General features: G+C 36.3%; 1 protein-coding gene across 3 annotated transcripts in view; it reads left to right on the top strand.

The window, feature by feature from the left end:
• Positions 1-14,754, top strand: part of LOC106152588 (cGMP-inhibited 3',5'-cyclic phosphodiesterase 3A) — a 60,969-nt gene that overhangs the window by 11,745 nt on the left and 34,470 nt on the right. Inside the window, exon 1 of one of the 3 annotated variants that reach the window (XM_013526220.2) lies at positions 11,684-13,518. The exons of 1 other annotated variant lie outside the window; for it this stretch is intronic. In XM_013526220.2, coding sequence (XP_013381674.1) covers positions 12,649-13,518 — 870 coding nt within the window. In that variant the 5' untranslated portion in view covers positions 11,684-12,648. Of the gene's footprint in view, positions 1-11,683; positions 13,519-14,754 lie in introns of those variants that run through there. One more of the 3 variants, XM_013526221.2, reaches the window with a different exon arrangement.

The following is a 14,754-nucleotide window of genomic DNA, read 5'->3' as shown; positions in this document are numbered from 1 at the left end:
AGAGAGGTGAAAATAGATATTTTCTTCCAGAGTATGCATAGGATTCTACAAAGGATATTTATATCTAAAATATTTTTTCCACAGGCAAATGGAGATGTCAAGGTGATATTATAGTATGTTACACAAAACCTACTACACACTGAGCTGTACATTTGCATGGGTCCCGGGATTCCTTAAATCTGTAAAATTATTCCCATGAGCATGAATTTGATTATAATTAACAAGAAAAGCACTCGGAGAGCACAGACCTCCACCAAGGAAATTGGTTCAAAATGGCATAGTGATCCAATGAGAGTGTGATGTGCACCTTTTAAATGAGTCTATATGCAATTATTTCAACTTGTTAAGCTTAGAAGCAGAGTGCATTTCAATGGTAATCCCACCACCAAAATCTAATCATATGTTCCTTGGTTCATTTCTGACCTATCCTGAAAATTTCACCAAAATCCATTTTTTTTTTTTTTTTTTTTTTTTTTTGCTTGTTGTTGCAAACTCATAAACTAAATAACTAACAGAACCAAAAACGGCCTCCTTGGCAGAGGTAATAATATTATTATTGCATTTAAGGGATATATGAAGAGATTTGTAGCAAATGACATTAGAAGTGGCACTTAAAGTGTATGCCAGTTCAGCATTGACTTTTATTTATGACTGGTCAGGCTGGTCAATTACTCCAAATGAATTATTCAATAAAACTAAGCCCTGGTGATAACGCTGTGCAATTTGACTCTTTCTAATACATATCCATTGACAGGTCAATTGATATCTATAGGGCATGCTTATTCTTCATTATTGCCTGCACTGTAGAGATGAAAAAATAAGCAATTAGCCAAGTATAGATTACTGGAGAAGGTGTCATTTTCTACAGTGCTGATGTAGCAGAGAAATCTGTGGTACATAAGCTTCCTTCACAGCAATGTTTCCCATGTAGTTCAAATATATGGAGGTTGTAGTCTTGTAGTCGTGAAGAATGTCCTTGTTTTGCAAGTGCCTGATCTAGTTCTGTATTCACATCACTGTATTTTGATTATAGTTGAGTGTATGGGGCTGTTCAGAATGAGTTACGTCGCAATAGCTACTCTCGCTGAATGCAATCCGATTAACTGTCTAGCACACCAGTTTCTTGGAATTCTACTCAGTCCCCTACCCTCTACCAGGGCGAGTGATAGATTTTTTTTTACAGATATTCACAGATATGTCTCTAGCTAGATAGATGGTCATTTAGGGCTCAACTATCTAGTTAGAGACATATCTGTGAATATCTGTAAAAAATCTATCACTCGCCCTGGTAGAGGGTATTAGTCCCCTATGTTCTTGCTAACTTAGTCAAGGAGATCCAACTTATGTAGAATCCATAATTTAGATTTCTGTAAGAGTAAAATGGAATCAACTGTCAACTTTCTGTATTGCTACCTTTTATGTGCCAATCTACAGAAAACATGAAGGTAAAAACACTACACTTTAAAAGATATGCTAGTACTTTAAAACCCTTATAGGTTATTTATACCTGGCTTGCAACCACTTGGAGAAAGAGTTATGGCATAATCTTGCCATCAGTCATAGGGAATGGTCCCAGAAATGAAAGGTGGAGTCCAAATGATGTTTCAAGTCTTGGGATTTGTTGGCTGTCTTGGAGTTTATGAGATCTTGGAACTTTTCAAAATGCTGCAAAAGTCTTGAAGTTATAGTGACCATCCCAAGAGCTAGCCCAGTGGGTATCATTAATGTCTCAAGTCTGAAGTCACTTTCCCCCTGAACCCCACAGGTTGTAATAGACTCCCAGGTGACTTGACCTGTGGTAGCATCTTGACAGGTAACTTTTGAGGAATGTTTTCAAAGAAAGATTGGGGTTTGGTGACCATGAAAGCAGAGAACGACTAAGACTGGTGAAAGTCACCAGAATTTACTGATCACTGTGGTCATAGAAGGACAGCAGCCCTTTTTAAAAAGGGCATAAATAGGATAGTGTTTCCCCTTTCCCTATCTCCAATGCAGCATCACAAAATTTATCTGATTTCCCAGTAAAATGTATCCAAAATATTTAGTTTGGGATGCATGAACCTAACACAGCCAGACATGAACATCAGTTCTGCTAGGAGATATTTTCCTGGGTTGTGTTAATGTTACTTGCATGTGAAATTGTTCCCTGTGGCCACTGCCATATACCACAACTGGTTCTGAGGTAAACCCTTGGCCATGATTTGTTAACAACTAGGTTAAGAGTATAGTAACTGTTAAGGGCAGGTGATAGGAAAGGAATCCTGTCAGTGTGGTATTTTATAGCTAGAAACGTAGCCAAAAGGCTTAAAGTAATAGACCTGTAAACTTTATCTTATTTTATTAGCTTATTACATGGTACACTCAAAATTCCAAATCATTACTTTTTCCCTCTCTCTCTCTCTCTCTCATTTTATATTCATTATAAGTTTTGTGAATTTACATGTTATCTTAGGTGCATAAGTTCATAAGCAATCTATTCAAACCTCATAAGAGGTAAATGTTTATGTGTATTCAAATGTAATGGTCACACAGTTAGGACCATAATTATTTGTATTTATGTATCAAACAGATATACTTGAGAACTCAGTTGGAAACTCATTCATAGTATGGTGATGCTTTCCATATCCATAATTTGCTATGAACTGTGTATTCCCAGGACTATTTGAAGTACGTAAGTGCCTCCTTTTAAAGTTCTGCCCATGAGACTCAGATTTTAGAGATGGAAAGTTCTTGGCAGAAAACTGAAAAATCACCCTATATTAAACAGCTGTTTAGAACAGGTATTCAATAAAATGTGGTAGAATGGCTATTAATTGTGGATGGCACTCTATCTGCAAGTCCATTATGTGTAACTCTGCTGTGTTTGTATGATCTTTAGCAAAACAGTGGGAAGCAGTAAATTGGTTTTATGTGATGTTTTACTTTATTCTTGCAATTGATGTTTTAGATGGTAAAGGGTTCTTCAGTTTCTGTGCATGTACACATACGCCTGCACGTTGCGTGCACAGATGTGCTTTCATCTGCAAGCTGACATATTCACAGGCATACATACAACCATGCAACTTTGTAATGCATTTAACCACAAGCACGCAATGTATATAGTTACAAAAAAGGTGTGATTAACTGCCTTCTGGGAGTGATCATTCAAAGCAAAAAGTGCTCAACAGTGAAACTGAAAACCAATTTATAATAATCCTTTCAAAATGCTTTTTCACACTAAAAATGGGGCAAATTTTATTGCTGTGGTCTGGCCTCTGATGGGAGCAAATACCTAGTCTAGCAATTCATAGGCTGATTAGATAAATAACTGAAGCGATTCAGTATCCAATATCTGTCTCCCTGTACCCATTTCTATTTATTTCCCCAATCCTAGACTAATTTCAGTTTATTACATCCAGAATAGTGAACTCTGCACACACAGCATATAAACATTATCTTCCATGGTCTGATCATGGATGATAGTCTACGTATTTCACAAAGTAGTGCTAAGGTTCACTTAGATTGGCCTTTCTTCTTTTCTTTTTGTCACAATCTAGCTTATGGCCTTATTCACAATGATTTTATTTCATTTATGGCAACCAGTGGGAAGACAGCAAAGTTTTCTTAGCATGTATGGCTTTTTGGGTAGTTTTTTAAGATCATCAAAACCACTGTCTGCACCATTGCACATGTGTTCAATTGAATCTTCTTTTATGTTGGTATTATTTGGGGAATTGTATTTTAGCAGACCTACATGTAGATTGCTTTTTGTGAATGTAATATTTTCATATAATTGATGCCAGATTTTTCTTCCAGCAGAATTCATTTGGCCACCTTACAGCATTTTTTGATATGGTTTTGGTGGAAAAATTATTTTTTCAGGTTTTCTTTCTCGAATATACAGATCTGGCTTACTTCCCTTAGCTAAGTCGGGCCATGGATAAGGATTTAGAATTCATGCTGCAGAAAACATCGGAAGTATTATTGGTGAAGAGATTAGATCCCAATGTCGAAAAAGTACGTAAATGAGAAAATCCAATTCCATTTGCTGGTGTTTTAACCTTCATTTGACTGTTTCCCAGAGTTAAAAAAGGTCAGGTATTTGAGGAATGAAAATCAGCGTTCTTCTGATACTAAGGTGCAAATGAGAGTTTTGAGTTTGGGAGCAAAGTGCTCGCTGAGATATTAATGCCTGACCTGCAGTTTATACACCAGCTTCACTAAGAGGACATTTATTAATTGACAAAAGAAAATATTTTTCTAGAAGTAACACAAATAATTTTAAGATGCACTCCAACCTCATCTCTTTATGTTTGTTGTTGAATAGGGTCTGTATTGTTTATGGTTGATTTGTCAAGAATACCTTGTGACGCAGGTATTTCCAACACATGGTTGAACCTACATAGCACAGGTATGAGAAACCCATTCAACGTTCTCTTGACTTTGCTTCTTAGGCCTAGTAAATATGAAGAATGGCAGAGCTGCAGTTTACTATATGTATTATATTTGCTTAATTATATTGCCCATTTTCATCTCTGTTGATAGCTAAGTACTGGAAGTGTTTTATGTAAAAAGAATTGATACTACTTCTATCATCTGTCTGCTTGTGTGGGTTTATGTGTGGGTTAAGGTTAAACCGCGTCTTCTTAATTAATGTCTCTGTTCAGGCAGCTTTTCCTTTTCAGTGACATTATTAGCAACTCTAGCAGCTCCCTCTGCTGTTTTTCACTGTAGTTGTCTGGAATGGCAACACCTGGAAAAAACCTCAGGTGAACAGAGGTAGCAAACAGAGATTATGCTTCTGATTACTTTGTGTCAAAGGTTGTCTCTTTTTGTGGCGCGCCTCTGTTTGACTTGACAGATGAAACCACACTGTAATGATTTGTGTCACCAGCACATAGCAAATTATCAGCATCTGCGTCAGAAGTAAATTGTAGTGTGAATATTTTACTAGGCACTTTCTGAATAGTAACTCCATATGCTTCACCTCTGATATTGATAGCTTGTCGTCAAGGTATATCCCAGTAGCTATAGTTCTGATTTAAAAGGATTTCATGGCGGTGGCACTGAAAAAAAAAATAGATTAACACATCCTCAACAAACTGATCCTAGATCAAATTATCAAATTATTTAGCCTGCATGCTGCCAAACCATTGCTTTACTACCAGGTACATTTGAGAAGGTGGGGGCCATTTATCTTTAAACCTAGGGCAATGTTTAGCTCTGTTATAAAGCCAACTAGATCCTATTTTCAGGCCAAAAAAGGCCCCTTATCCTTTTATCAATGGGTAGGCGGGAGATGGAGGACGGATTTGATAATGGCATTTTGGAATATTTTTCATCTTGGAGGTTAAATTCAATGTTTTTCTTATTTTTTTTTTATTTATGATTGTATTTATTTATAATAATAATTATTATTATAATTGTCTGTATTGAGATTTTAAAACCAAATATCGTATATCATTACCCCTGAATTTTTCTTCTGCAATTCATTGTGGAATAAAACTAACATGAATTGTGCTGCTGAATCTTTATTCCTCTTCATTTATGATTGTTCCAGATGTGACACTGTTCCAGCAAATCACATCTTCTCATCTACTGCATTCCACTTCATCATGCTCACCCTCCTAATATAAATCATGAAGATATAAACGTGTGACCTCTGATTGCTTCTACTTCCAATAGCTATATGATAGGCTTTATTGATTTGCTATTAGCTCAGCTTGCATAGGCTGTTGTAATGACTTGGACCATCTTTTTACTTTGTAGCAAAGCCACTTGTGTGTACATAAAGGCCGATCAATATACAATTAAAATGAGCAAAAGCCTCTTACCATTCTGTTATAACTCAGTGATCTGTGCACGCATGCAAACTTTGATCAATTTAACACCAACTGAGCATGATATTGACAATGCTTAAGGCCCGGGGGTGGGGGGTGGGGGGTGGGGGAGGGGTTAAATCCGTTAAACAACTTGCACTGATTTTTAGCTAACTGCTTTGATGTGCAATATGTTTCCAGATACCTATAAAAATTCATATTTCTGGGGAATTACCTATACGGATGTTTGACCTTGAAAACTTAAATGTTTGCAGATGGGTTGTTTGAGATCACAGTTTAGAGCACTGTTCATTGGACATAATATGATGTGTTATTGGAGATGCTGGTAGCATCTAATTACCATTGGAAATGTTATGGAGTGTTATTCCTGGCACGTCTTTGTCCTCTTTTGTGAATATTCATGTTTCAGATTGAATGAAACAAAGTGTTGGAATTATCTTGTCATTAATTTGTGATAGTTGCTTTGAAGCTGTGTTTTGCAGTTGTGTGAGACTTCATCAAGTATTAGATATATAGCCTTGCATGTGGAAAAAACTTTGTCAAGAGCATCTTTTAAATGTAGAAATATGAATGTGAAAGCCTTTCATTATAATTGTGCTCCATCTGTAAAAGAAAAAAGTCAATCAATGATCTGATTGTCATAAAAAATGTAACATTTCTTAATATATTATATATGCCATTTTATATACATTTATTTACCAGTCAAATTTCAAATTAATGGCTTTAACATTTTAGGAAATGTCTTAATTTTTTAGCATAAGAACAACAGCATGAAAGATTTTCCTGCTTTCAACCCTTCAATTGAGTGTTTTCATTGATCTGATTTCAATGCTCTTGTTGATATGAAAGAAATATAAAAACAGCTATCAAGTTACTTTCTTTATTCAATGGTTATTTTGAAACTTGTGTATATTCGCTGTGTGATTTCCAACGATGTTTTAAGTTTCTAGGAAGAGCCCAAGTTGAGTTGCCTGCTGTGCCCATGTCATGGGGATGGTGGTTGGCGGGATTGCAGAAATTTTAGGTTGGCCTCCTGTAATGAGCTAGTCTATATTTCACTCTTCTGTCTAGTAAGTGTCACTAAATGCTGTCATAGGTCACAAGAAGAAGTGGTAGTTACTAAGTTAGTGAGAGACATTGCCTTGGTACCACATTAAAGCCACTGACCACATTTTAAACCCTATGATAATTGGAGAACTGCATGGCAATCAGTGCTAGCAGATAGATATTACTGTGAGGCCGCATTCACATCGAGTTGAGCCATGGCTCTACAAAGCCACGACCTAAATATGGCGGACATACATGAAAAGAAAACCGCCTAATCTTTTAATAGTCTCTCTGCCTCTCACACGCCTCCCCAGCTTCCGGGCGAATGGAGCCGAGATTTAATGACTGTACCCCCGCAGGGACGACGCGTAGGGAGGCGTGTGAGAGACGGAGAGACTATTAAAAGATTAGGCGGTTTTCCTTTCATGTACGTCCACCATATTTAGGTCGTGGCTTTGTAGAGCCATGGCTCAACTCGATGTGAATGCTGCCTGATATTTGTGGGTAGTCTTACTTGCATTCCTTGTCAGTCTGATAGAGAGTTGTAGCAATTTTTTCTTATACTTCTTGTAGCATAGGTTTGAGTTGCTTAAAAAGGGAGAATTGATAAATGACTACTTGTCTATTTCTGACTTGACCATCAGCCTTTTTTTTTTTTTGTCTCTGATGTACAGGGACAAAATCTGTGATCTGCCAGTCAGTTCGTAAAGACCTGTACTGAATACAGAACTAAGATACATTTGGCAAGTAAAGTTTTTTATTTACTGTCTGTGATATTTAAAATGTACTTTTAAAACAAGTTTTTTTTTTCTGATGAAGGAGATAAATGAGTAAACTAAGTTCTGAATTACTGCTAAATAATGTGAACCTTGAGATGGCTGTTTTCCTGCCGTGGGTTCCAGGTTATTCTATTCTCATGTCTGTTTAATCTCTGTGCTGGATCAAAGTCCATCATTTATGTCACGGAACTAAGTTTTTCTGAGGAAGTCTTATCTGATTTTACCATCCTTTGCATTCCATGCTCATTTCTAATAATATGCCCCAATGCCAGGTATTTCTTTTTCTGTCTGTGTTTGGTATTCTCTGTGGACTGCTTCTAAATGCCATACTAGTGTCTTGCTTCTTAAATAACCATACATTTCATTATCTTTCTAATTATCTGAATAATGTCTGGAAATTGTATACTCTGGGGTCTTATGCAGCACTCATATATCTGGACATCCACGATACTGGGTAACAACATTGGGACATAGGCAACTGATCTTGTGAGCACCCTTTCCGCTTAAAATATGCATCATATTTTGCTTTATATTCATGAAGTTTGGAAAATGGTAAATTAAACACATACAAAAATTATCGGGGAAGAGTACACTTCACTTCACATAGTTGGGAAAGCACGCTGCAATCCTGAATCGGCGGTTAAACAGCAATGACATGAAATCGTCTTTTGTGTACACGCTTTCCGTTTATAATATACATCGTATTTTGCTTCATATTCATAAAGTTGGGAAAATGTGACATTAAACGCATATAAAAATTATCAGGGAAGAGTTCACTTAACTTCACAGAGTTGGGAAAGCAATGATGACATGAAGTCATTTTTCGTGAGTTACATGCCAAAAAGTTGGGACTGGGTATAGCTAATTTAATTAGTCTCATTTAATATTCATGTGACCAGGTCATTACATCATCAGTGGAAATCTCCACTCCTTACGCTAAGTCCCTGGCCAAATCTAAATGGGGAAACGAAACTACACACTAGCTGTGGTTTCGTTGTCCTGCAAGTATGGAGGAAACAAAACAGGATTGGGTCATAACATCTGTGATTACACGCTCAGATGACAGGATTTCCTAACACATTGTTGTTTTATGAAAAGCAGAGCGTATTTCATGTATTCAAATCCCAAAATTTAATGATTTGTATAGTTTACGTGTATGGGAGATAATACTTTGTACTGCAGTTGAGAGTGGAAATGATAGCACAACAACCCATTTTCCTCACCCATCAATTTGTGATGAAGAGCAATTTTTGTTTTTCTCTAGTGTGTGTGCCGTAAATGATCCCTGAGATGACCAAAAACATGAAAATGCTATTCTGAGAACTTTCTTTTCCATAACGTAAAGCTGCAAAACGGAGTGGTATGTCTGTGTCCCAGATTTAAGCCCTGTTTTAGGGACCATTCACATGAAAAATCTATTTTCTAAAAATCTATTGGTGGTATCTTGTGATAACGGTCTGTGCCCTGAATACCCTGCAGCGTAATTACTGGCAGGGCGAGCGAGTTAAGCTTCCAAAGCTGTAATTAATTCTCGGCTGCGCTCGGAGGAGATTCATGGGCAGTAGGAAGTAAGAGAGAAAGTAAATGGCGGTCGCGGTTGCTTTGAAAAATGTGTTTGTCGATTTTGTGCAACAACAAGACGAAGAAGATGAGCTCCATATACACACGACAGATATAAGTGCAAACTGATGAACTCCACAGTTTAGAAATACTTCTGCGCATGTGTCCAGGCATCAGAAGCTCAGCCGAGAATTAATTAAACAGCAATGCAATGTTTGGAAACATAAAATTGTTCGTTGTAATAAGACAAGTCCATCCCCTTTTGCATGAATTGTAATTCAAAGATGATCACCCCCTGCTGTTACCCAGTATCGTGGAGGTGCAGATATACATTCTCAGAAAAAAAGTGTTTAAAGACATTTTTAATGATTTTGTGATAGCTGAATAACAAGGTATGTTCTCTTTGAACAGGTAATATCTTTACAATTTCTAACCATAGGAAGACTGTCTAATCTCTGTCCTACAGACGCTATTATAATTGAGTTAAGTCTTGCTTTTAGATTGGCTTCCAATGTTAAGAAATCATATTATGCTGAGATAGCATGCACTTTATTGGAAGCCATCAAAACCTAACTGAAAATGCAGCCAAAAAACAATTAAGTTAGCACAGGCACAATAATTGCAATGCAGTGAAAGTCAGACCTTGCTGGATTATTATTTCTTTTTTGCCAAACCATATTGAAATTATTCATGAGAACAAGATAGAATAATGGGAATTCCACCATGCAGGTTTCCTGTTTTGTAACCTCCATTAGTTAGCACCAATTGATCAAGATTTATTTATTTTTTTATTTTTTGAAGTAGCAGTTTTAAATATGGCTGTGTACTAAAATGCTCATTTGTGGTGATTCCTTTACCCATAGCAGGATACTGACAGTGTCAGTTTTATAATCCCATGCCCTAATTTCCTTTTCTTTCTTTTTTTTTTCTTTTTGCAATGTTGAAACTAGGTCACAGTATTGAATTTCAAAGTTGCATTGCATGTGTTACAAATATGTTATGTCCATAGCTTGCCCAATGGAAAAGGCTAACCATGACGTGCTATTGATGAGTTCCTATTCCCACTAGGTTTGAATAATGCAAGCCAAGCATAAAAGAACTTGGAATGTTTGATGAAACAATCACTCACTTTATTTCATTATTGGGATTTTTTCACAAGTTCTGCCATTAAGGAAGATAAATGTTGCCTCTTAGATGATAGAGAACTGTAGACTTAAATTAAAGGAAAATCCTTATAGACACTGTAATTGGAGATTAAATAAAAAAAGTTTGTTGTGTGTGTGTGGTTTTATTTAGTTATTTTATTTTTTATTTTATCATTGTTAATTTTTGAGGGGGGATAAATGAAGTTGTATGGCCTGCTGGTGCCTTTTTACTTAAATTTTGATATGTGTCACATTTGTGTCTGTGGTAAGCCTAATGGCTCATGATTATCTCTTCACTTCTTCATGTGTCACAAGAATCTTAAAAACAGCACAACAGGAAGCTTTCTTTTTCCTATAATTGGATTGAATGTGGGCAGTCATATCAAAGTAGAGCTAAGAAAAATAACAGTTGAATTAATCTTGACAATGCCTAGAAAAAGAGATGGAAATTTGGAGTTTTAGAAAATTAATTGTGTGTCTCTTAACAAAATGTTGCATAATTGAAACAAATGTGTCCACGTATGACACAAAAACTTAATTACACCTATAAATGATCAAAAATTGTTTGATATGCAGATGACAAATCAAAATACCTGTGAGGACTTCATTTTTCAACACCCTCTCCCCTTCTTCATTTCTCTGTGGCGGATTAGAACATTTAGTTTATTAATTCTGTTCAGGTAGGCACAAGCACTTATTAGTTCTTATTGTAATGATAACAAGCAATAAGATTAGTTGTGCTAGGCAATACTGGAAAAGGTTTCTTATTCGTAGGCCATTATAACCCACTTCAGGAAAAGGATTATTCCTTTGTATAAGATGTTTTGTGTTTAGACTTTTTGTCTGAAAAAAAAAAGTGGAAAATGGCCTTTCACAGTAACTGTCTCTAGAGCATAATATATGTGAATGAATAAAAGATTTGAAATGCTTCCTTACTTGATAAGACATACATGTGGAGAGCTGTGGTATTTAACGTCCATTCCCTATTCCCAGTGACATTTTAATACCTATCTCCTCTGCAGGTAATTACCCGTGTGGTTTGCTGTGTATCAAATGATAGTAACCAATCTCAATGCAGTTTTAACCCTGATCAATAGGTTAACCTTGATGAAAAGCTAAGCATTGGACCTTTCTTGTTCTTATAAATTTACACCAATGGATGAAAGGTCAATAGGCCCATTTTTGTAAATCCACTTATTAGTTATTATCTAAATCAGGAAAAACTCTGATTAGTAGTAACCAAATTACGGCCACGAGATTTGGCTTCGCCAAAATGTAGTCTTGAGATTTGTCAGTTTTCAGACAACATTATCTGTGTCAGCTCAGCAGAGGATTGAGTTCCAGGAATGTGGCAGTGCTATCTACTGGTGAATCTGATTCCGCGCTGCAATGGCTGAATGCTGTAGCATATAGTAGCAGCAGCAGCACAAGGTCTTGTCCTTTGGAGCAATACATTCAAGCTATACATATTTTTAAAGATTGTTGACCCTGAGTTTTGGTGACAATACTGTAAAATCAGGGGACTGAAATATTCATGGACACCAGTTGTTGTTGTTTCTTGACTTGCAGGCTCTGTTTTTCTTCGTACCCTTCATTGCTTTGATGAGAATAGGAGAGTTGAAGGGAAAAAAATCAAAGGGAGCTGAATTTGCAATTACCTCAGCTGACTATTCAAGCTACATTTGATTGGATTAGAGGATGCTTTGAAACTAATCTCTGATGATCGAGAACTTGCGTCTCACCTTAGCTGTTGCAGAGAAAATGGCAAACTATTGACCTGACCTACTCTGCAGCCCCTTTTTTCACTGCCAGAACTTGTATGGGAAAAGAAAAGATCATGCAATATCTTTGGACAAGGCAAATGGCAAAAACTAGTTCTACTAAGGATGCTTGTCAATAATCAGGAGACAGCAGGATGGCTTCTTTCGGTTGCTGCTCTTTGTTGGCGGAAATCACTCTGTCACCACCAATGTTGATTTTCCAGGTAGCTCGGGGATCAATTTTCTCTTTAAGAAAGGTGCAAATCCAAAGATAATAGACTGTATCCTTCAGCAACTGTATTATCTTTAGTAAATGATACAGCATTGTTTGCCTAATGATGTAAGCACATACATGTGCAAGGGCACTCAAGATGGTTGGTTTTGTATGTTGTATGATCTAGTGTGTATTCATATATGAAATTAACCCTCAGAATTCTGTTGGTTTGACGCACAGATGATTGGCTGCAGTCATGTGGGAGTAGGAAGATGTTAGACTTGTAAATTATTTGTAATTCGCACTTAGATCTATTGAACAAATATGAAGAAATGGAAGGCACTGATAGAGTCCAGGAAAAGGGGGAAATATGAAAAAAGGAGACAGACAGCATATCAGAATATTGAAAACTCTGAGCCTTTATTGACAGATTCTCATTATGACAATGGTGGAAGTGAACATAAACAGCGAAAAACCTACGCAACTGCAGAAGCTGGTGACTCTGCACAAGGTAAGACTGTAGAAAAAAGGAAGACATATATGGTGAATAAAGACGATAGAATGGCAAATCAGTACTCTTGTTGTACCAGTAAACACACAGATGAACAGCCAGAACCTGAACACAGACATACAGATCTGTGCGTGGAGGAATCTAAAGAACGGAAAAGAACGAAAGGGATCTCTCTGTTAAAAAGGATATCTAAATCTAGTGAAAGACCATCTAAATCTAAAAAATCTGTGGAGGTTGATTTACAATGTCAAACTTTAGTGGATTCTTCTGAAGCACAGTCAGCTACTTCCACCTTATGGATGGGTTTACGGAAGAAAAAAACACCAAAAGTCAAAGTGAAGGCAGAGGGAGCTACAAAAGCAGCAGAGTCCAGTCCCCTGGGCAGAAAAGATGAGAGGGGAGCACACAGTGAACAAAAACAGCATCACCACCACCACCACCACCAATGCCAGCATCACACTCATCATTCCCATTACCAGTCGGCAAATAAGGTGGATAAATGGGATCACCCTGCGTGTCGTAGCCCACCATCGTACACCAGGAAAGGGGTGCAATACTTCCCCAACACTCCTTCCACCTCTGAGCTAAAATATCGCCCATCTCGCTCTGGTTCAAGAAAACATCATGAAGGATTGCACTGCAAGTTGCAAGATCATGATGGTAAAGTTGCAGTTGGTTACAGAGTAAGTTTCAATGTTGTGGCTGCTTAACAGTTTGAAACATGTAAATGCAGAAAGACCTTAGTTAGTTCCAGTATTTATATCTCACATAGTTGAATTTTATGTAAGTCTGTGATAAAATAACTAATGTGAAATGTAGTTGAGTGCATGATGATCATATTATTTGTACATGCTTGCGAAAGCCAAAGTCAAAGATATCAAAAATGTAGCCACCTGTGTAACATCTCAGTTATACTCTGTTCCAATGAAGTATAGTTCATAATACACAAATTATGCGGGTTAAATTTGGTCAGAAGTTAATAATTAATTATTTTAATGATTTTTCATAAGTCCCTAGGCAATTGACATTACATGATTCGGTGGGCAATTTGTGTATTCTGATATTGGATTTGTAATTCAATAACCCAGAAATGAACTGTGATGAAGATGAAATGTTAAAGTTGGAAGAGGATCAAAAATTGATTTAATCAAAGCACTAAACTTTATTTACTATGAAATGATACTCATAGCTGCTAAGGGCCAATAACTTTGAGTAGACAATATATGATTGTTTTTTTATGATGACAAGTAGTTTTAAATATTTTCTGTAGCTTTGAGAAAGAAAGAAAGTTGCAGAAATGGAAAAAAACAATTATTTATTGACCTATCAGATTCAATGATCAGTTGATTACTAATGAAAGGACTGGTTAATTTATGTTTTAAGAAATTTTTTGTGATAGTCCAAATAACTGCAAAAGATTCTTATTTCCATTAATCACAGTGGGTGATAAGAATTCAAGACATGCCAATTTGAATCTCATTTTGAATTTTTGTCCAAAAAGAGACTTTTGTTATTATATTCTGGTTTTCATGTCTAATGGGACCTCCAATAGACAAGACAAAGTGAAAAAAAAAGTTATATTTTTCTGTATACTTATTTGTCCATTTACCAAGCTGTATATATATTAAATGCAATTTTATTTTTTGGACTGAAAAGAGACATTGCTAATGTTGGATACTGGTAGAAATTAATTTTGTTCCCATCTTCATAAGATGTCGCTTTCTAAATTAGATATTGAATAGAACCCTGAAATGTATGCGTCATGAAACAGGCATGATTGATCGACCAGTGATCTTACTTTGGGCTAGACTTTTGCTACATAAAATATTCTATTTATGTTTATAAAGGAAATTTTATGACATCAAGAATTTTACTTTTTTTTAAAGAGTTAACTATGGATACTAATGTAGATTGCTATC

The sequence above is a fragment of the Lingula anatina genome, chromosome 1, assembly GCF_051362555.1.
Source record: "Lingula anatina isolate TDL-2025a chromosome 1, LinAna3.0, whole genome shotgun sequence".
NCBI lineage: Eukaryota > Metazoa > Brachiopoda > Lingulata > Lingulida > Lingulidae > Lingula > Lingula anatina.
The sequence above is the reverse complement of the archived record's forward strand: the minus strand, read 5'-3'. Positions and strand labels throughout refer to the sequence as shown.